Source organism: Parasteatoda tepidariorum, chromosome 9 (genome assembly GCF_043381705.1).
Source record: "Parasteatoda tepidariorum isolate YZ-2023 chromosome 9, CAS_Ptep_4.0, whole genome shotgun sequence".
NCBI classification, from domain to species: Eukaryota; Metazoa; Arthropoda; class Arachnida; order Araneae; family Theridiidae; genus Parasteatoda; species Parasteatoda tepidariorum.
Window position 1 is genome coordinate 18,220,028 of NC_092212.1, and position 24,909 is coordinate 18,244,936.

The 24,909-nt window shown below is 30.2% G+C and overlaps 2 protein-coding genes across 2 annotated transcripts; one reads left to right on the forward strand and one right to left on the reverse strand.

Annotated features, from left to right (window-relative positions):
• Positions 1-641: 641 nt before the first annotated feature.
• On the reverse strand, positions 642-1,136 carry LOC139426531 (uncharacterized). Its single transcript, XM_071185759.1, has one exon. It carries the CDS (start codon positions 1,134-1,136, stop codon positions 642-644), a length of 495 nt encoding a protein of 164 aa, XP_071041860.1.
• A 1,896-nt stretch (positions 1,137-3,032) lies between these two features.
• LOC107454710 (alpha-tocopherol transfer protein-like) lies at positions 3,033-24,909 on the forward strand. The gene is made up of 5 exons (XM_043040539.2): positions 3,033-3,419; positions 16,884-17,126; positions 18,619-18,815; positions 19,919-20,029; positions 23,305-24,909. Exons 1-5 carry the CDS (start codon positions 3,293-3,295, stop codon positions 23,557-23,559), a joined length of 933 nt encoding a protein of 310 aa, XP_042896473.1. The 5' UTR covers positions 3,033-3,292; the 3' UTR covers positions 23,560-24,909.

The following is a 24,909-nucleotide window of genomic DNA, read 5'->3' on the forward strand; positions in this document are numbered from 1 at the left end:
TAGTGCTATAGGTGTTCCAGCAAATAATGTCTATGTCATCAGCAAAAGCCAATAGTTGTACATATTTATTAAAAATATTTTCCCTAGTGTTAATGTTGGAATCTATTATTACTTTTTCTAATACTAAATTCCTGTCGCACACCATTATTTATTACCATTGAGCTTGATAGATTATTCTGTATTTTGACCCTAGTTTTGGTTTCATTTAGTGTCAGGCTTATCAGCCTAGATAACTTTTTAGGCACTTTAAACTCTCTCAAGGCTGCAATGAGGGCTTTTCTATTAATGCTATCGTATGCAGCTTTGAAATCAATGAAAAAATGGTGTGTATCTATTCCAAATTCTTTAGTCTTCTCCAGAATCTGCCGAATGTTAAATGTTTGCTCAGAGGTGGATCTTCCTATCCTAAATCCAACTTGGTAGTCTCAAACCAGTTTTTCCACAAATGTAGAGAGTCTGCTGTATAAAATATTTGAAAATACTTTATAGCTTGTACAAAGCAAGCTAATACCTCTATAGTTAGAGCATTCAAGTAAATCGCCTTTCTTGTGTATTACGCAGATCACACTAATTTTCCATTCTTCAGGGATTATTTCCTGATCCCATATTGCTTTTATTAAGTTATGTATGTACTTAGTCATTTAAATTCCACCATTTTTCAGCAATTCGGATGGAATAGCATCATGACCACGTGCTTTATTGTCTTTAAGTTTGTTAATACCTTCAGCTACTTCTTCCAACGGTACAGTCACATCTTGGCTGGCAGTTTGTATGTTTTCTGTACGTATCTCATATCCATCGTTGTCTGTGTTCAGTAGACAATCGAAATGTTCATTCCATCTCGTCAACACCTCTGTTCTATCACTCAAAATTACACCTTCTTTATTACGACATGAGGTAGTTCTTGGCTTGAATTCCTTGCGAACGAGGTTGATTTCTCGAAAGAAAGCTCTGCTTTTATTAGTATCTCTCAAATGTTCAACATTTTTGAAAAGATCCTCGAAAAATTTCCACTTTTGTGTTTTGTGAATTCCTTTTTCTTCTCTTCTTGCATCCTTGTATGCAAACACTGAATTTCTTGAATGTCTCTTGCTCCGCATTTTGCCATATGCCTCATTTTTCCTTTTTGTAGCCATGAAACATTCATTATCAAACCATTCCTTCCTTTCTTGCTTTCTTAACCTTTGCCACAACTTAGTTTACCTACTTCAATGATTGTTTTCTTTAATGCATTCCATTTATCATCTATTCTCTCTTCATCAATAATATCATCATTAATTTCTTTAAATTTATGTTCTAGTTCTTTCTGAAATTTTATTTTAATCATCTCATTCTCAAGCCGGCCACAATCATATTTTTCCTGACATTCACTGCGAGTCTTGCGGGAGTAAGAAAGTCTTGCTCTAGCCCTTACCAAGACCAGAAAATGGTCAGAATCCGGATTAGCACCACAATAAGCTCTAACATCCAGTTTGTCTGACTTGTGTCTTGAATCTCTTAAGTAATAGTCTATTTGATTTTTAGTGTCTCCATCAGGAGAACTCCAAGTTATTTTATGATTTTTTTTAATGTTGAAACATTGTGCTTGGTATTATCATATTATTGCCTGCTGCAAAATCAATAAGTCGCCTTCCATTGTCATTTGATACGTCATGAAGGCTATACTTTCCGATGATTGGTCTAAATTCTTTTTCCTTACCAATTTTTGCATTTGCATCACCCAGTATAATTTTGACATCGTTTTTCGGGCAAGATGCATACAGTGCCTGTAGTTCTTCGTAGAAGAGCTCCTTTTACAAACTATCTTTGTCCTCTGTTGGAGCATGAAAGTTTATAAAACTATAATTAAAGAAGATTCCTTATATTCTAATTTTACACAGCCTAGGTGACTTTGTTACAAAGTCAAAAGAATATCAAAAGTTATTTAATTTTCATTACCACTTTCTAAAATTTACGAGACCCACGGTTAATAGTTTATAAAAATTTGGAAAAATACTCAAGATATATATATATATATATATATATATATAATGGCTCAATGACGCCATTTTTAATATTCTATAACATCGTTATTATTTCAAGCAATTCACTTATTTAATAGCTTATTTATAACTCACTTATTTTCCCTTCCCTTATGTCTTAATTGCATCTTTTTTAAAAAATCTTATCACGATATAATTCGAATATTTATTAAAATTTAAGAGAGTAACTTAAAATAGTTCAACGATGCTGTATTTAATATTCTATACTATCCTTATAATTTCGTAACAATTAACTGCTTTAATAACTTTATTTTCCTCTCTTATGTCTTAAATGTATCTTGCTTAACAAATGTTTATCAACGATATAGTAAGTTGAATATTAATTTAAATTTAGAAAAATTATTTAAAATGATTTAAAGACACCATTTTTACTCTATAATATCATCATTATTTCATAACACTTCACTTATTTAATAATTTTATTTTCATTTCTCTAAAGTCTTAAATATATCTTGGTGAACAAATCTTTATCACGATAAATTTTTTTTAAATACTAGTTTATAAAAATTTAGAAATATAACTTATAATAATTTATTGAAACCATTTTTACTATTATCTTATAATAATTTTATGAAACCATTTTTACTATTATCTTATAATAATTTTATGAAACCATTTTTACAGATTTACTATTACTATTATTATATTTTTGCTATTTATAATATTCTATAATATCGTTATTATTTCATAATAATTCACTTATTTAATAACTTTATTTTTATTTATCTTTCCTTAGTGAAGAATAAAACAATTAAGAACTATGTATTATTGTTTTTATTTTTAAACTAAGATCGCTTGAACTTTAAAAAAAATGTATAAGAGTTTTTGACAGTGATGGAATTGCAAGATAAATCGAATATCACATTTTAAGCAAAAGGAGACTAAACTCTTCAAGGAACAATCTTTTTCTTTTACATTTTGATCACATTAAAGGTGTGATTTACGCAACTGATTATGAGAGGTGAATTTAATTTGGCATATTTCCTATAGATGACGCTAAACTTGACTCGCAGTTGATTTACCTCCTTAGCTTGGCGGTCAAGTATTTTTTATATGGAAAATCATCATTACCACATGTGACCCTGGAAGAAAAAAAATTTCTTGATCGGTCAACAAATAGAAAATGTCTGAAAGACCCCTTAGGCAAAGCAGACGAGCAATTTGATGTCTGGTGTTTTTCAACATTGTTTGAGAAGAAAATAGAAGTGGAGAATAACTTCTGAGGCTCTGAATAACTTTCACTGTTAAGAATGGCACCTGCTGCTCAATGGATGAAAGGATTAACTCCAGAAATGGTTCAAAGGGCGGAAGATGAATTGGGCGAAACTCCCCAACTAAGAAAACAATCTTTAAAAGAATTAAAAGAACTAATTAATGGTATGTTTAGTTTTCCTTATTTATTTGTAATGTATATTTACCATAAATTAAATAATTAATACCAAAAATTTTAAAAGTGGTAAGTGTTCCTTTTTTCAATTGCAATATTTATTTATTTATTTGTTTGCTTAGTCTTAAGTCACAAACGATCAATCTTCGCTGTTCGGTAATTTTTAGAGTATATTATAAAATTTATTGTCCTGTTGAAATCAACAATGTGGGAGACAAACATCCATCCATTAAGAATCTGAAATTTTTTTTCTCCAATTTTTTTTAATACTTGAATTGTTTAGCTTTGTTTTATTAGATAAATATCAGACAACGTACGGACACTTGAAAGGAGATATCGCAAAATGAGGTGACTTTTCTTTTTTTAAATGCAACTTTAAACCCTGAATATTTTTCAAAATACACCTGCCTAAATCTATCTTTAATGTGAAAAACATCCTTCATTATAAAAGTAAAAAAAAAAATATTTTTTATGTTACCAAGTCACTACTTTCAGAGCGGTGCCTGAATGACACCTGAATTTTTTTGCCGTAAGAGTCGACTAAAATATTATACTGGTGCGAAGAAAATCTTTTTTTTTATCAAGATACATATGCTTAAAATTTTTAAAATATCTCAAAATATATCGTTTTTATAGTATCTAAATTGATTTTGATTTTTTCGGGGGGAAACAAATAATGAAATTATTAATAATATATAATTTCAAAAATTATATTATTATTATTATTAGATTTATTTTTATCAATTATAATAAAATATTTAAATCAACATCGAACAAATCATAATTTAGGGAAATGTGATTTTCTTTTTCATCTGATTTCTGACTACACTATCCATGACATATTACCCTTTTTCAGCTTTAGCAAAAACTTCTGACTCTATTCTTAATGAGATCTACAAACATCCTCATGCCTGACAACTATTGGGCTGTTTTTAAATTATTTTATAGCGTGGTAGAGGTTTAAAAACCAAAGCTTTCAAAAATTTGGATAATTTTACCAACATTTTAAACGCCTTATCGCGTAAAAAAAATTTTTTTTTCTTTATTTAAACAAAACTAGGTGCCTAGGCCGCGCAGCGTCCCCTACCCCATTCATCTTGAAAATTATATACAGTGAATAAAACATTTTGAATTATGTAACAATGTGGTAACACTATAATAAAGTAACCATGATTAGAAGTATGTACAAACTTGATCGGAGATTTACATTAATTGCCATTGAAAAATGAATACAGACATGATTAGATGGATATACATGAAATACGAGCTTAATGTGTGATATTAACATTAATTGCAGTAGAAATTTGGAATTGAGTATTAAAAATTGATGATAGCATATATACAGAAAATCGGGATTCAAAATCATGAAGATTCTACATAAATTTTGCTAAGCCTTCTAGCATGCCATAATGATTTGTGGTAGCCATAAAAAAATCAAGCCGTTTGCTTGTGAAATAATAAAACAATGAAAAAATTCAATATGACAAATTGGCGTTTTTACATAACACTAGAAATATTGATGGTAGACTTAAATTATAAATAAAGATAAAACATGATTTGATATGTACAATAATTGAGCGTAAAAATTAGATAAGAGGCTTTGCGTATGAACTTTTAAATCATTTATAAGTAGTGGTAATAATATTAAAGCAATTTATAAAGCTTAAAATAATGCATTAAGACGGTGTTTCCCAAAGTGTGGTACGCGCACCCCAAAGTGTACGGGAACAGTTTAGTGAAGGTACGTGTTCTTATACGAAATATCTTGCAACAAAGGAAAATTTCAAAAAGTTTTATTTAAAAAAAAAAATAGCTAGCCATGAGAATTTACGATTACGTATTTTTCTATTGGCAATTTTTTCAGAGTTAGCAGTTAATAATTAGTGGTTCAACAACAAGTTGTCATATATTTCCTTTTTTTATAGTCCTTTTTTAATAAAATTTTTTTATAGTAAAAAATACATTCATCTTTTATTTGTGGTACACAGTGTTACAAAAAATTTAGAAAGGGTACACAAAAGTCGTAAGTTTGGGAAACACTGCATAAGACATAGACTTAGCTACCACATGAAAAAAATTTCCCAAAAAGCGTAGAAACAGTTCGTACCTGTAACAGAGATGACGATCATTCGCAACTTAAGTGCCATTTAAGTTACAGTTTATTATTTTCGGGTGTCAAGTATGCAATTTGCTATTTATATTTCTAAAAATAATCTTCAAAACCGTTCTACTTTGGCTTCAAATTATGGAATCACGTTATGTAGCAATGTTTGCTGTTTAATAATTAGCTTGCCTCAAGGAAGATCGAATAAACCCCTGCTAAATCGAGAAATCAAATTTTTATAGTCTAGTTCCTGAATAAATTTATTATTCAGAATCTGAATAAATTTATTTATTTATTTATTTCAAAGAAATAATTCTCATTATGATTAACTAATATTTAAATTGTTGCGCTGTAATTTTTAAAATTTCGCTCGACTATTTAAATTAAGTCTTACCGAATTTTTGATCATTATCATATAATTATAATGGAAACAAGCAAATCGCAAGGCATTTTCCTTAATAAGAAAGGGCAACAACTTTTATTTCGATGTTATGATTAAAAAAGCAACTAAAAAGTAAATCTTTGCGAAAATCTATAATGATATTCATATTTGGATTATTTAATGATGTCGGAAAATATCCTTATGGTTTTTTTTACTTATTCTTATAACTGTTTCTCATTGCTGTTTTGTCCTGTTTATTATCTAAATGACTGTGATAAGGTCTATTATACATAATTTAGAATTACTCAATGCAATATAACTTAAAATTACATCAATCTTTCTAAACTGAACAAAACTCTTCTGTTTAAAGTTTGAAAATTCCCTATATAATTTTCAAAGGAGAAAATTTTATATGCTAATGATGTCAATTTCTTTAAAGATCAATTTTTTTTAAAATAAAACATTCGTGTTTACCAGAGTATTTAATAAAATTAGTAGAGACAATTTGATCTGAAATTATGCGTTTGCTACACTTTTAAAAAAAAAGCGAAAACAAAAACCGAGGAGGAAAACACACAAAAATAATCACCTAGGCTTAAACTAATTTTTTTTCTCCAAAAAGTTATCTTTTTTATTCCAAAAAAAATTGCAAAGCTTAGCGTTAGAGTGGAATGTTTTTAATACTGGAAATATTTTTTTGCTGAAATAAGAACGCTTTTTTTCATGGTGGCAAGAAGTTTGACTGAAACAGTGGCGTTACTTATTGTGCACCAAAAAAAAAAAAAAAAAAAAAAAAAAAAAAAAAAAAAAAAAAAANAAAAAAAAAAAAAAAAAACAGACTAGCCTGAATAAATTTTGATTTAATGATCGGATCTTCACATTTTACGATTCATTCCTCTTATTGGTTCAAAGGGATTACTTCAAATATGTTAATTATGCTTCAAATATGCAAATATGCTCAGCTAGGTGTGCAGACGATATTTTAAGTTACGAAATCAGGCACAAAAACGTACTTTCTGAGCATACCTTTTTTTTCCGACAGATCCTTATTTCTGACCTCCTAAATATAGGGAATAATAATAATGGGAATCATGGTACCCATAGTTTGTTCAGAAGAGCTGCCCTAAGTTTTGACCTACGTTTGTCATTATTTTTATTTCTTATTTATTTTTTTGCGTACTTCGCCATATCTCGAAAACGTTTTGAGCAAATTTAAACATTTTTGCACACATTTATGAAATTCGTTTATCCAATGATAATTCCATGCAAAAAATTAATTTCGGTAAATATTTGTTATTTTTTATTACATTATTTATTACTAATCGAAAAAATTTTAATTTTTAAGGCATACAATTTTTCACTTTTCTTTAAAGTATCTAACTTTACATGGCAAAATTTGAACGGAATACTGAGAAATCAAGTTTTACATATACGACTTTTTAAAAATTCGATTTCTCAGGAACTATTCAATTAATTTCTCTCAAATTTTTTATTTTGCGATACAAAGTTGGATGCTTTAAAATGACGCAAAAATTATACATCTAAAAATTCAAAATTTTTCTTACTATTATTAAATATAATAAAAAATTTTTTTGGAAGTTAGTACCTGTGTATTAAACACAGAAAGTGACAAAGTTTCTAGAGAGATAGTTGAAGTGGTAAAGTGAAATGCATGTCAAATTATCCAAGATAAAGTTAGATATATTTAAATTAGTTAAATCTAATGTAAATTTTTTAAATTTTTTAAAGAGAATTATTTCATTACGTGATTTCAGCTTTCTTAAATATTTAATTTTACCAAGGTTCTAAATGTCGAAATGCAGATATTTTTATACTTAAAACGTAAAAAGAAATCCAGAGCATGGTTGAGGATTTTTCTTCTTGTTGCAATCTTCTTTCAAGGACTAGTTATGCTTCAGGCTCTCAGAGAAAGTTGCAAGTATATGGTAATTAGGTGTAAGAAAAACTCGTTGTAACAATTGCAATGCAGGAATATTAAAAACAAAAGATTTGCTATCAAGAGAAAATGTGTTATTACGACACACGGAATAAATTAGAACTTTTTTACGAACTAATATAAAAAGTCACAGATTGATTTCCTTTTTAATTACAGTTCACTTCTTCTGCAGTTTTTTCAATAACAGCTTGATACAATTTTTATCGATACGATTAACAGCTTGATACGATTTTTTTAAACTATTTTTCAAATTATCTTTGATGTAGAAAGGACTACCCAGTGTGTCATTGATTATAATTATTTAACCAAAAAAGCTTTGTTTCATTCAATGTTTTTTATCTTTAATTGGTGTGTTTTTCGTGTGTGTAATCCGAATCAATTAAAAATGTAAATAAATAATTTTCTTTTTCTTTTAAATTCCATTTTTTTTCTACATAAAAAGAAAAAAATATGAGCTTGTATGCAAACTTCATATTTGTTCTATTCAAAATAGCGTTTTTATACATAAACACGTAAAAGTTATTGTTTTAATATTTATATTTTTTAATATAATTTATATTTTTTAGCTTCACGAAATAAATATTAAAAAAGTAAGTTTGATTTAAATATCTTATTTTCCTCTGCTCTATAAATTAGCTTTTCACCACAATTAAAATTAAAATTAAGTTTAATTTAAATATGTTAATTTTACCAGTTCTAGAAATTTAACTTCCTGTAATAAATAACAGAAAAAAAAGTCTAATTTAAATATTTTATTTCCATATGCCTTAGAAATGAGCTTTCCTTAATCTATATATATGAAAGTGAATGTGTGTTTGTCTGCTTGTCCTTTATAGACTCTTAAACCAACCGACAGAAAGCTATAAAACTTGGCATACAGATAGTTCAAAACACGAGGAAGGTCTCTGTCGACATTAGAACATTCTGCGACAAACCGTTCCAGCGGTAGCAGCCAGAATCGAAATGGAATTTTCTGATTGGTTAAAAGCTAGACATTGTTTTAAATTTTGCTATAAACGAATCAGTTTTCAAATATCTTGAAGATAACAACAGTGATATTTTCTATTTTATAGCTCTATTCACTTAGGAAAGTAAATTACATATACTTTAATAAGTAATTATAATTCGGTTCTTTATGTCGGGTAAGCACAAGCACGTAAAATCAACGAGAATAGATTTCGTAATTATTGCTCGCAATTAATAAAACAGTATGCTTAATTTAAATATTTTAATTCAATCATCTTTAGAAATTAGCTTTCCTTTATAAATAATGGATGAATTTAATATGAAAGTGTGAGGTCTTGATTATGTCATATCGCTGAAAATGTGTGCCGTAATCAGCCTATTGTCTTCTTTAAGATTTCGGCCCTGAAAAATATCGCTTAAGTTTATAATATAGGATTTCAAAGCTTTATTAATAACAAATTAAATAAGTTTGTAATATAGGATTTCAGAGTTTTATTAATAAAAAATTTGGTTTAATTATGGAGATGTGCTTCTCGAAACTATCTATTTTAAGATCTTTTTGGAGGTCTTTGTCCAAAAACTACAGCACTTGCGAACTGCTCCGGATTTGACAAGATATTTTAAAAAGCAGTAGGAAACTACGAACTAAAATTTGCAGATTTTTGGTTAATTTTCATAACTTTCCTAAAGGCTCAACTTGTCTTAACTGCAACAAAGCGGCGTATTATATAAGCTATGGAATAATTTATATCGTTAAATATAAAAAATATAAGTGTTTATAGAAATTACATTTTTTTTTTAAAGTTTAATAACAATATAGTGCATTATTGTATCACGGATTATTCATTTGCAGGAGCACAAGTCATGCGAAAATAAACAAAAGATATGAATATAAACAGCACTTCCCTAGCAACAATTTTACCTTGGCCCTAGTAGGGCTCAAAATTGGCTCAACATGGGTCCTATAAGAACATAGACAGAGGGACCAATATTGGGATGATTAGAATTTTTAATATTGGTTCGAGAATGGCCTATATAGTGTTTACAATGGCCAATATGGAACCTATATTGGCTAAATAGTGGATATGAAATATCGGGTGAATCTGACAATTCTACAGGGTGTCCCAAAACGACCGCATAAACTCTGAACAGCTAAATTCCTCGTTAGGAGTAGTACATAAAAACTGCCCAGAGAAGCTATCCTTTACGATTCATTGTTTACGAGAAAAATACGAAAAACAAAGTATGACGTCACAGCCGGTGCAAGAAAAAACACTTTATTGAACATATCAACAGCAGTATACTATGCACAATTTAAAGCAGATGGTCAAAGTGTCCGCCGTGCATGTCGAGCCAGGCTTGTGCACGCCGTGGATATGTCCAATAAAGTGTTCTTTTCTTGCAACGGCAGGGACGTCTTACTTTGTTTTTCGTATTTTTCTCGCAAACTATGGATCGTACAGGAACGCTTCTTTGGGCAGTTTTAATGTACTCCAAACGAGGAATCCAGCTGTGCAGAGTTTATGCGGTCGTTTTGGGACACCCTGTATATAGTACAGATATTGGTTGTAAAGTGGTTTTAAAATATCGGGTGTATCGGAAAATTCTATATAGGGCCAATATCGAAAAAATAACTGCCTTTTGAGCCCTTATTGAGCCAAGATACGCGCATGTTGGCCCAATGAGGGCCTAAGTTATTTTGCTGCTGGGAAGACAGCTTGAAGACAATAAATTGGTTTTTAGCATCTCTCACAGCTAACAGAAGTTTTAGTCTGTCAATTGCGATCTTAAAAGGAGCCTTTCTTTTGTTTTAGAGATTTAATTTTATTAATTGAGGGTTATTTGATGCGCAAAGCACTAATTTATTGTTCAAAAGCACAAGCATTAATGTATTCCTCATAATTTATTCGTGGGAAGCACTAATAATTTTTTTTAAAAAGAACCTGAATGAACTCGCAATGCATTAAAAGCTTTCTTAAAAACAGCATTGAGGACAGCAATATCACAAACTTTGTAAAAGAAATGCAAGCCACCTGCAAGTTTCACATAATGTAGAATCCTGCAAGTCCTTAGCATCTAGTGTAGTAGGCTTATGTCAAATTTCGTTCTATTCTAGAATAGAACAGCGCTTCGCTATACTGTCGTCTGCAAGAAAATTCGTATGAATACCATTCAGAATTATGTCATTCTTTTTCGTTTGCACCTGTTCATAGAGTGTTTTGTTTCCATTTTGGTGTACGAAAGATGAATATCACGACTTGTTAGTGGCACTCAAAATATTAAGAATTTTTTTTCACGACAACTTAGTGGCACTTAAAATATAAAGAATTTTTTTATATGTTCAGACACAGAATCCAAATTATGTGGGCATTCTTTTAAAGATGAAAAAATTTATCTGAAAGTTTTTCTGAGGTAACAGAAAAATCATCACTAGTTCTGTTGCTTTAGGAATTTATTTGTGATTCCATACCTAGAGCACTATATTTTCCCAGAGAAAGAATTCAGTTGAGGCTGTTTTTCAACGTCCACAAATAAAGATAACCATTAAAAAAAAACATATTTTTTTTAATTTTGTCAGTTATGGGAACGAAAACTTGAAGTCAAAGTTGTGTGGCTTGTATTTTGATTTGCAAACAATAACTACTTACCAACCGTTCTTTCTTATTTAGGATTCTAACAAAAATAATTTTTTTTAAAATCAGGATGTACTTGGTTTTTCGGATGCACCAACGAATTTGTAATTCAATAAGAGCTCAACTAAGCTACTTTGAACGGGGAATCTAATATACCACATAATTTAAGGAGAAATTATAGCTTAAAATTTTTTTAAGATGAAGGACCCCGATTTCTGTTCTACAAACCATCTTTAGAGTGAAGTCTTGCAAAATCTAAAATTAGCATGAAATTTCAAAAGAAAACGTCTTTCATACGATGTTTAAAATGACTCTTTATAAGCATATTTTTGCTAGTTATTTCTGTCATTATTAGTTTTAATGATCAATTATTTTCGGAATTAAGTTTCGAATATAAAGTTACTAATTTATATTCGAAACTTGATTCTTAAAAAAATTGATATAAAGTTGCTAATAAATAATATAAAGTAGCTAATTTTAATCTCTTTTAAGAAAACTTTGAAATTTATTAGTCAATTTTTGTACTTATAGTCGTCTCTAGCAAATCCTGCTTGTAACATTTCTTTTGCAGAAAGCCTCCGCACTGTTTTTTATTAGTAATCTAAGCAGACAATTTAAAAAAAATTAACCAGTTCTGTGCATGAACTAAAGTTTAATTTTAATAGTAATCGAAAGAAATTAATCATATATATTTGATAATTGAATTTGTCGTGGTTGACAGGTAAATAAAACAAACCAATTTTATTCATAAATTAAACAAACCTTAGACATATATTTGCTACCACTTTCTTATTTTTATAAAATTTTGTATTAATTGGCTCCTTCTCAATTACTTGGGAGCGAGTGATTCAAAAGAGCATTCGTACAAAATCAGGATCAAGACGTACTTCAGTAAAAAACGGTAAATTAAATGTTGCCGTTTCTAATTTGACAGACTTTGCTTATACTTTAATTATTGTTCGTTTAATCATACATATAATCAATCTTAATTCGAAGTTATAACTAAATACTTTTATTTTGAACAAAGTAATGGTGAATTAAATAAATCAAACAATTATAACTCCGCCCACAAATAAACTACTAAAGAATTACTTTGACTACCAGTTTTATCTTTTTACCCTGATTGATACGGTTTTATGCTGGCACGTATTTGTGACAGTCGGCGCGAAAGGGTTAAATTAGAACAGCCTTTTAATTATTTGATCAAACAACCTATGAGAAAACGTGTGGAGGCGCTGGTTAGTAACTATTAATTTTTTAAAGTGCTGCGTCCGGCCATCACACGGTCTTTTATAAGTAGTCCGCGCAGACTGTTCCAAAAGTGAATCAGTTGTGCGCATGAACCCAAAACCTTTTATAAAAGTAATTGGGAGAAATTTTTCTTATATATTTGAGAATTGAATCTGTAGTGGTTGACTAGTGAATAAGGCAAACTAATAATATTCATAAATAAAATAAATTTTTAGTCATATATTTGCTACCACTTTCTTATTTTAACTATATTCTATATTAAATGACTCGTTCGGTAAGCTGATATCCTTCATAGTGGTCTGATCGAACTACCTATAAAAAACCGTGTGGAGGCTTGTATGTAAAGATTTTTAAAGTGGGAGCAAAGCAGTGTTTAGTTACCCTAATCTGAGGACGTTGCATAGTAACTTTCAATTACTGAAGTGTTACGCTCGGCTGGTAGCAAAATTATGTTTAGTTTCCGATGTCATTTAATTACACTTAACTGAATTTGTTACATAGTAACTTTTCGTCACTAAGGTGCTATGTCCGGCCTGTAGGCTGACATTTTTAAAGATGGTAGCAAAAATATGCTTATTTTCCTAAGTTCTTTAGTTACACATATCTAATTAATTCTTTCGAATACTAAATAAATCTTTCAAATACTAAAACGTTAATTTCGATTTTTAGCCGGAGATATTTAAATTAGTAGCCAAATTTACGATTTAAAATTTGATTTCCAATGGTTCCTTACAATCACGACACATTAAATAAAAAATCAGTAGTGTACATAAAATCTGATTAGAAAAGCGGGATATTTTTTTTTTATCTGCCATTGAAAATCAAAAACATTATGTTTCTTAAACTTCCTCTTTAAATATTGTGGAGAACTGGTGTATGTTTTGATTGTCAGCTCTATCAATATGAAATGTATAATTTCTTTTAATTTGGTGTTTCATGTGATATTCATTACGAAATGTATAAAAAAAAACGTTTATCAGTTATTATTTTTGTCATGATTAGAGTTTTATGAACCTCACATTAAATAATATGAAATTAAGGAAAGTTTTCACATAATAACATATTCGGAAGGTCACATAATAACTTACAGTAAACGAATGAGGAAATATTGCGTGATACAACTATTTATTAATAAACTAAAATGCAATTTTCAAGGATATTATGCTTTATGCAAAATATTTGTGCACCTTGATTCATCATTTATTTTTCTAGTATACTGTTATATTATTTTGGGAGGCTTTTAAGAGAATCAAAACCTTTTTGTAAATATATATATATATACAGGCCTATCAACTGCTAAACTTTTTGGAAAATATTTCATAGAGTGGTAGATAAAATTCAATGCTTTCGGAATTTTTGCAATCTGGTGTTGCAAATGAACTTTTAATATTTATATGTAGTGCAGTAAATAAGAAGTTTAAATGGATAAGAAATAATACAAATACATAGCTACTACTAGAATTTTACGATATATGTATATATATATATGCAATCTTTTGTTTACTTAAGATCTAATAAAAATTTGCACAATTAAAAAAATTGTTAGAAACTTATATTTTACTACCAGTAGAAGAATGTCCTCAAAACCATTTATATTTGAAGATTAGCAGATAAGCTAATTTCATTCCTGTCAACTTTTAATCCTTTCCTTTATGATTTTTCCCAGTGATATTAAAATTTAAATTTTAAGCAGAAAAATACGTTATATTTGAAAAAGAGTCAGCTGACAAGGCTTTAGCTGTGTTACTAGGATGGTTACGCATATTTATATATATTCTTAATTTTTTTAAGAATAGTGGTGCTCAAAATCATTTAGAAAATTAAGTTTATAAAAGGAAAAATGTATATATTTACTACCATAGGCGTAAAAGTTGAGAGGTATGTAATTTTAAACCTCATTGCTTGCCGACTGCACAGACTCAACACAAACTTAAATTCATGATGAATAGGTTAGGGGCCGCACTGCGGCCCAGGTGCTCAGATAAATTGCACGACTAGGATAAACTAACTTGCTTCGCTTTGAAACAAAAATATTTTTGTGTTGTAACGAAATTTGAGTTATTTTTAGTTTAGCCTTTTTATTTTTAAATAATGTTTCCACCACTACATCGTTACACGGAGAGGGAAACCACGAAGACCTCCCACAGTTAGCCTGATGGCAATTGAACTCTAACCCATGATCCGTCTACCACTGAGGATATTTTACGTCAGCACTGCGGTTTTGGTGCAAGCCGGATGTGGAATTCGTATCCACCAGCTATGGCTGGTATAACCTCATTGGAAGACGAACTCTCTATTCCCTCAGCCATCATGGCTCAGTTTCCCCCATTTGCTTGTTAGCTTTTTAAAAATAAAATTTAAACTTAGTTAAAAGAATAATCTGAAGCGCCTACTGTCGTGATAGAAAGTTTCCTCTGCCAGATTAATCACACAAAAAATAGCAAGGCGTATCCAAAACTGCATAAATATTTAAAATTAAATTAAGAGCTTAGTGGATGAAGCATGTGACCGCCTGATGAGACAATCTAGCGCGACCCACCGGCGTGAACGTGTTAAAATGTCTCATGCCATTTGACAAAAAAGAGCATTTGTGACATTGAATTTTTAAATTGATAGCTAACATACAGTGCACAAAAAATTAATACCTGTGGTAGGTAACTGTGCACCTAGGCCTGCTCGCACTCCTTTTCTCATTCATCAAGAACTTTGAGGATTATTTGATAGTACAGTAAGGTACTGAAATACAGGGAGGGGGTAGAATGGAACACTAATAAAACTTGGTCGTTGTCATAGTTTTAGAGATAAGAACTATTACATTTTCTGTTGTTTACAGAAAATAATTAGGACTGAATCCTATCACCCCTGAATTGATTTGTACAGAAAAAAAATGTCTGTTACATAAGTCTGTTACAAACAAATATCTTTACCCATGGTGCACGCAGTCAGTCGATTTTTCTATTTTTTAATGTACAGTGCTTCAAAAAAAACTGTCCACCCTGAATAACTTTTGTTCAGCTGATGGGATCTTCACATTCTATAGGATTCAATCTTAATGATTCGAGAGGATGACCTCAAATATGCTAATTAATTAGCACAGATAAGTATACGATTCCTCAGGAGCTATTCGGCCGATTTCGCTCAGATTTTATATTTTGTCATGTAAAATTACGTTCTTTAAAATGATGTAAAAAATTATATACCTTACAATTCAATTTTTTTTCCGACTTGTATTAAATGAAAGATTTAAAAATAATAAATATTTATTAAAAGTAATTTTTTGTAAGGAGATTATCTCTGGATAAACAAAATTTAAAATTGCGTGATCAAAATATTTTTTAAAATTCGCTTAAGTTCTAGAGATATAGCAAAACACTCAAAAAGTAAAATTAACATTAAGAAGTCCAAATATTAAATCACTTTCCTGACCAAACTATGGAGCTCATAATTCCCAGATTTCGGCTGACCCCCATATTTTGGGGATCAGAAATTCCAATCCGTCGAAAAAAATTATATTTATTCCGTAAAAGTACGCTTTTGTGTCTGATTTCGTAATTTAAAATGCGGTCTGCATTAACTAATTAGTATATTTGAAGACACCCCCCTTAAACCATTAATATAGAGTTTTAGAACCTGAATATCCGATCATTAGACCAAACGTTATTCCGGGTATTCCGTCTATTTATTTACTTTTTTTTGGCACTGTACAGTTGTGAGATCTCAAAAATTTAAAACGTTAAATTTTTCGAAGATTTCATTTATTGTCTACAATTATTGTACCCTTGGTCCATTTTCATGTAAAAAGTACTTTTATGAAAAAAGTAATGAATCTCCTTACCATATAAAATCAAGGTTACTTTAATTGACTTTTAGAAATTTAATAATGGTACATTTCATGTACATATACATTATATACATCTTACACACATATGATTTTCAAAAAAATAAAATCGACTACAACAGCATTATAGCTTTCTATGCAGATGACTCTGAAATTCTCAAAAAATCCCGAAATCCAAATCATGCCTTTCAAACATTACACGGACAAATATATGAAATAGAAGACTTGTGCAGTGGTTTTTGTAAAAGGAAATTATCCTTAAACTAACTGTATGGTTAACATATAACAATACTCATCTTAGCCTTATTTTGGTCCAATTTCAGGTCAGAAGACGTTCTGTCCAGTTATGGACGATTCTTTCTTGCTTCGATTTCTACGATGCAAGAAATACGATGTGAAAAAGGCCTTCATTACTCTGAAAAACTATCACGATTTCAAAAACAGATATTCAGGAACAATCACTGATAGGACTCCCTCAAAATTGAAAAATGTTCTTGAAATGGACTGCGTATTTTTGACTCCTAAAAGAGGTCCAAATGGAGAAGGCGTAGCAATTGTTTTTCTTGGTAAGTTCAATTTTAATTTAAACGAAAATAGCAGTTAAACTATTTTATGTTTACTCATTTTTGGGTGAATTATACTATTCGTCCCAACTTATTTTCTTTTTCTAGATTTGAACGTAAATAATCTGTGGCGAAACTTTTACATATAAATATATAAATACTCCCAGAAAAAAATATTCATTCAGATAATCTTGCATATCAAAAATAAAATTTATCATTAAGTATAACAGAACGCTGAAAAAACATATTCTTTTTTTATTAAAGATATAACATAGCAAACATAATTCATGTCTTTGAAATACTTGAAAAACGGAATCATCAATAGATTATTTTAAAACACTGGCTTCCGCTAAGCAAATGAGAAAAATTTATTTTTTAAATGATTCTGAATTTTAAATATAATTAAAAAACCAAGAATTGGGCCACAATGCTGATTTGAAATATCCTCAGTATTAGACGGGTCATGGGTTAGAGTCCCTTTGCAGCCAGGCTAACAGTGGGAGGTTCTCGTGTTCTTCCTTTCCATGTAACGCAAATGCGGGTTAGTTCTATCAAAAAGTCCTCCATGAAATCAAATTTCTCCCAATACCTGATAGAGAAGTTCCCTTGTTATCTAGATTGGGTGCAAAATTATATGCCTTCGGAGTTGAACATTAGTAATCGCTAACCCAAAAAATTGGGTCGGCTGTTCAACGATTGGTTATAATTAGTTCCTATTACCAAAATTAATTTAGCTTCATTGACATCAATATTAATTAATTGATTTTTAATGTTCTCTTAAGCGAATTAGTACCATTTTTCGATTTGTTTTCTTTTTTAGTACATGGTTCATTTTTTACTTCAACTTGTAACTTTTACCAAAATTTATTATCATTCACGTCAATAATAATATCGGCGTTTTATTGTCCACGAAATACTACTATTTTTAATAACTTAATTTTTTTTACGTTATTGTTGATTTCAAATTATTTAGTTTTATAAAAACCCGTTTTAAAAGTATAACTATAAGTAAAAAACGAAAAACTTGGTTTCAGATAATCTTAAAAATATAATCAGGTGACGTAGTCTGCTTGTCCTAGCGCGATCACGTTGATCTTTCAGATAACCTGGCATAACGGATAAAAAGTAATTAAATATTGCAGAACGCGCAATAGACAGCTTTTTTTATTGGACCTATACGCTGAGAAACACCACTAGTGTTATCTTTAAAATCTTTGACAAAACTGAATCGTCTAAAGCTTATTTTAAAACAATGGCCTCTGCTAAGCCAATGAGAAAATTCCATTTCTCAAATGTCTCCGAATTTAAAAATATGATTTAAAATCGAAAATCGGACTTCGTAAAAAGTTTTCAATTGTACTCATTCAGCCTCATATTGAATTTCATATTATTAGAGTCTAATGCTTATCCGCAATCCGGGATACAAATAAACACATTCTTTTTTTAATGTATACAGATTGTTTTAGGTATAAGATTGTTGTGTACTTTGTTTCAGGAAAATTTGATATTGAGAATCTTTCCGCATTTGAGCTTTACGCTGCAACATTTCTATGTGCGGACATTGGAATCGAAACTGAAGCATCTCAAGTGTGTGGAGGAGCTCTTATATTTGATTTTCAAGGAATAACTTTAAATAAGTTACGACACTTTTCAAATCCATCCTATCTGGCATGCTTAGTAAGAGGCATTCAAGTAAGTACACTATTTTAAACTGCATCTGCATTGATCAAATATTGCGATGGATTGTTTATGTCTAATATGTTCTACAAAAAAATTTATTAAATTTTTGTTTACGGAGCTTAGTTTGGTGGAGGGATTCTGGACTACTTATTGTACCAGCCGTAAGGAAAATGTTAATATTCGTGTGTCTCTCTTGTATTTAGAATTTCTTTCCTTATCGCTTACCTGGTTTTCATATAGTTCACAAGCCATCATATTCATTTATTGTAGTTAACGAGTGCACTTATTGAACTATCCGTAAGCAAAAAGTTAATATCAGTTCATATAGTTCACGAGCCAAATCATTAATTCATTTATTATAGTTTATGAGTTCATTTATTGTAGCAGCCTTAAGCAAAATGTTAATATTCGTGTCTCTCTCTTGTGTTTAGAATTGCTTTCCTTATCGCGTACCTGGTTTTCACATATTTCACGAGCCATCATATTCATTTATTGTAGTTAACGAGTGCATTTATTGTACCATCCGTAAGCAAAAAGTTAATATCAGTTCATATAGTTCACGAGCCAAATCATTCATTCATTTATTATAGTTTATGAGTTCATTTATTGTACCAGCCTTAAGCAAAATGTTAATATTTGTGTCTCTCTCTTGTGTTTAGAATTGCTTTCCTTATCGCATACCTGGTTTTCACATATTTCACGAGCCATCATATTCATTTATTGTAGTTAACGAGTGCATTTATTATACCATCCGTAAGCAAAAAGTTAATATCAGTTCATATAGTTCACGAGCCCAATCATTCATTCATTTATTATAGTTTATGAGTTCATTTATTGTACCAGCCTTAAGCAAAATGTTAATATTTGTGTCTCTCTCTTGTGTTTAGAATTGCTTTCCTTATCGCATACCTGGTTTTCACATATTTCACGAGCCATCATATTCATTTATTGTAGTTAACGAGTGCATTTATTATACCATCCGTAAGCAAAAAGTTAATATCAGTTCATATAGTTCACGAGCCAAATCACTCATTCATTTATTACAGTTTATGACTTAATTTATTGTACCAGCCTTAAGCAAAATGTTAATATTCGTGTCTCTCTCTTGTGTTTAGAATTGCTTTCCTTATCGCATACCTGGTTTTCACATGGTTCACGAGCCATCGTACTTCAGTATGACATACAGTATAGTTAAGCCGATGCTATCTAAAAAGTTGAAGGAACGAGTAAGTAACAGATTTTACAACTAATATTGTATTATTTATTAGTTTCAACCTTTTATAGAGTTGCCAACTATTACGCACTTTGTGATATATTTAATATAGTGGTATAGACGAAAAAACTAAAGCTTTCTGAATTCTGGTAATTATTGCTGACATTTTAAGATCCCTGCAACACAAGATTTGAGCTAAAGTGGTGCTTCATATGAACTTTTGAATCATTTACTTGTAGTGGTGTGAAAGCTAATTTTAAATCCAATTTACAAAAAAAAAGAATGATGTATTAAAGTTCTTACTTAGCAGTAAATCTTTTTCCAAAATATCTCAGATAGTACACAGTTCTGCTTTTAGCTCAGCGTCACTCAAATTTCGGTTTCAAATTTTAGTCAGGTAACAAATTAGCAGCAGCGCCTTCAGTCAGTGCATAGCTGCCAACCAGGAAATTCTATCTTTTCCAGAATATTTGGAGTGGTTGTTAAGTAACAATTTAAGTTAAACTTAATTTGTTTAATTTTCTCAGCACTTAATGTTTAAATCGTTCTTTATGTTGAGGTGGAAAAAAATCCTCTTAAATTCAATTTATTAAATTTATATCATAAAATTTAATACCATTTAGCACAAGGAGAAAAAATGTTCCGATAAACCCAGAGATGTCAACTGCTTCAATATTTTTAAAAAGGTAGAAAACTGCAATCTAAATTTCGCCAATTTTTGAAAATGCCGTAATGAAACAAAAGTAGCAATTCATATAAGCCTTTGAATTATTTAGAAGTAGTAGTGAGTTAAAAACCTTTAAATTGAATTTACAAAATCAAGATTCCTGCAATAAAAGACTACCACTCGAAAACATTTATCCGCTGTCTGGAGCAAGCTGGCTCCTTCGTACACTGAAACAAGTTGGGGAGTGTTGGCGGTTTACTGAACTGTAAAAGACATCTGGGCACCTGAGGCCGCGTGTTGTTTCGATCAGGTGATGGAATGCAAATGAAGTAAAGGAATATTCATGTGGATAGATGACCATTGAGATTCTGACTGTGTAGTTATATGCAGTAGGGTGATAAGACTATAATATAAAAGTATGGACTTGAGCTAAGGTGATATGATGAAAGTGAGGTTATGTATATGCTGTTGGGAATATGATGGATCACTGCAATGGTGTGATGTTCTTGTCTTCAGTAAAATTTTCAAACAGGAATATTTCATTGAAATTTGTTGTAGAGCAAGAGGAGGTGACAGTTAATTTTGATTGAAACGGTATACTTTATCTTTTTGTTGCTTAAAGAATAATAGCAGAGATGCCAACTTGCTCCGGATAGCAAATACTTATTTTAAAGTGGTAGTTTATCAATTGTAATTCTTGGTTTAATAAATTCAATTTAGTAGATTTTTGTCCACCACTATTTCTAAATAATTCATAGGCTTACATAGTTCACCACTTTATAGAACATAAGTCATGTTATAGCTTTTAAAAAGCAAGCAGAAATAGTCAAATATTTCAAAAATTTACTTTGTAGTTATTTACCGTTATTTTAATTATTTTGGCGTGTCCGGAGCAGTTGGCATCTCTGTTATAGTAGCTACAAATAGATTAAAATTTAGAAGCAAATAAATTTACATTTGTAGTGGTTTGTAACATTTTTGGATTAGGTGTTACCAAACTGGCAACACTGAGCAAGATTTTGTTCAAGAAAGAAAAAAGTGATAGAACAGGTGTTTCACTGCTAAGATTAATTTTTCAGAAAACAGGTAACTCCGTCTACCACAATATAGTGTTCCAGCATATTTCTTTCTTTTGCGAGCGAAAATAAATACGGAATTGATTTCTTTCTAAATATGAATAATTAAATATGTATAAATGAATTGAGTTTCTACCTCTTCTTACACTTCTAGCTGCCCATGGAAGCCCTGTAATTGGGTTAAACACGACGTTGCGAACATTATTAACACGTTCACGCCGGGTGTTGCGCCTGAAAGCAGGACGGAAAAGAGAAAATTCTGGTAGAAGAACTGTTTCAATATTAGATAATATTCGGGAGGAGTTAATCTATTCTCAACATTAACAATTCACAGTGGAGAAATTTATCACGGCGAAGAAGCAATTCAATATAAAAATTGCATCCGTTAAAAACAATTGATAGTTATGGATTTTTATTATTCCCGGGAAAAAACTAAAAAATGAAATTTATTTGTTACCAGTTTTTACTCCGGTGCGCCGCCCGATGAGACAATCTAGCGTGACCTACCGGTGGGTAACTCCGGCGTGAACGTGTTAACATAGTAGTTGGCAGCATCGTAAAAGAATAAGAAAAAATTGGCAGCCGGAATGGCACAGGTTACTAAAAACGTAAAAGAAATGGTAGAAACTAAGCTCAGTTTAGTTTATTTATCTCATAAATTTTTTTATCGCATGATTCACAATTCAAATTATTAATATTTATAACAAAATTATTATTGAAAAAACTTTCAATAGTAAACTGAATGACTCTGCAAGGAAAAATTGTTTACATATATACCTTCTAATAAAAGTTTGAATTTTATTAATCACCCATCTTTGTATTTTTAGTCCCCTTTGGCAGGAGAACAATAATACTTTTCATCACATGATAGTTTGTAACTGAAATGACTACCAGGTCATGTAATTGTTAACATAAACTGGATTTTATGTATTTATTTTAAATAAAATACTTTACGTCAAATCTTATATTTTCTGCGTTAAATATAAAGATATGAATTAAGAGTGGTATTTTCATAATATGAGGTATAGTTCGTTCACCAGGAGTTGGCACTTGGCTCCACCTCCTCGGAAGAAGAGTTCATTTCAGCGCGGAATAAGAGGAGAAGCGTCTCCGAGCTTGAAATTGAAACAACCCTGAATGCGCGCCAAACTCAAACAGTGAATTATTTTTCAGTCACTTCGCTTTGTCATCTGCCATTATACCTTTCGTTACTCTAATTAATTAAATATATTTTAAATTTAGAAACTGCTGTTTTCCAGAAAAAGGTCTCAAAAAGGACAAACTGTTCACTTAAAAAAGAGAAATTTCAAATTTATGAAATATTTAATGTTAAAAAATGCACATGAAGATTGCGAAATAAATAGTTTTGTCACACGATCGCCATATAGCAACCTTGTTCAGGATTGCTCCCATTCTTCTTCCAAAAATAGCGAAATAGTATCGCCGGATACCACGTGATGAAGGCGGATCCAAGTGCCTACTCCTGGTGAGCGAACTATATATTTAGTAATTTATGTATTGTGTATTTCATATCTTTATTTCTAGGTCCACTTCCACGGTAACGACTTATCAAGCTTGCACAAATTCTATCCTCCGGAAATTCTGCCCAAAGAACTAGGAGGTCACTTAGGCGAAAAAGAATTCGAAGAATTCCGTACCTATATTCTAAGTAAAGAATCTTTCATAGAAAAATTGAATAAATACGTCTACAATGGACATGATTCATTTTATGATGAAGAGGAAAACACAAGACGTAAAATCCGTCTTCAAGAAGAAAATCTAAAAAACTTGACTTTATAAAATGACATTTGTTTTTTTAAAAAAAGCAAACGTTTTACGGTACTCGATTAGAGTCAAGCACCTACCTACTTTATATTTTATACAAATTTACCATTTCATTTCTACAATATAGAAGTTTGAAAGTTACATTCAGGTAGAAAGTGAAAAGGCACAGAATGTGAGACACTGAAAAAGGCACAAATGAGGCAGTAAAGAGGCATGAAAATGAATTGTTATAAAATTTTGAACATTATTAGTCACCACATGTTGTATTTTTAGTGGTTCTTGGCAACCCTCTGTAAATGTTACAAATAATCAACTAAATTCCTGAAATTAACTTGAACATAAAGTCTATAAAATTTTCAACAATCTCATAAAGCATTTGTCACCACTTATTAATTTTTTTAGACAGTGGCAAGTCTGCAAACATTATAAAATATAATTTTATGTTTTAATTTTACTACCACTTTTTTATTCAAGTAGAAAGTATTTGAATTTTTTATATTGAATTGTATGAAAATTATATTGTATTTGCAATATATAAGGGTTAAATAATGTTGTAAATTTGATTGTTTGTTGTTTAACCTCTTTGAGACGGGCGAGACATAATCAGAGTAGTAAAAGATACAACTGGTTGCCCAACTATTTTTATAGCAGTTTATTTGAGGGCGGGGTAATAATAGTTGGCTCTATTTAATTTGCCACTACTTATTCCTATTAAAAATTGTATAGTTACACTTTTAACACACACGGATTGAATGTGTTAGATTTAAAGTTTAAGTAAAAAATAGTCTGTCAAATTAGCTATGCCCGAACTTAAGCTATCGCTTTTTATTTTTTACTATTCTGATTTCATACCAATACATTTGTGTCTCGTCCGTCCCGAAAAGGTTAAAACAAATTTGTTGTTTTTTATATCGATTAATGAATTAAAATATTTGAAAATTCATTTCAATAGGAAATAAATGTAGTTTAAATCTATGGTTATTAATGATGGAGGTTAAGATCCTGCAATTTTGTGACCAACGGCATGTTTGTGTCAATGTGGTCCTTACTATTAATTAATAAAGTAAAATAGTATTTAAAAATTGCATTATGTATGCCTGTTTCTTTAGTACAACTTTATTTATTTGTCATTAATTATGACTTCATATTTATTTAATTTATATAAGCTGAATACGTTATGCATATTTACAAAATACCTCGACTATTTATATATCTTATTTAATATGTCGGATTCATGATGTGAATTTAACAGTTAAATTTCTGTAATGAAATTTTTGTGATGTTTTGTTTATTTGTTTTATTATCTGCTTGTACGTAGCAAAAACGTGTATGTTGGTTCATAATAAACTATTATATTTGTTAAAA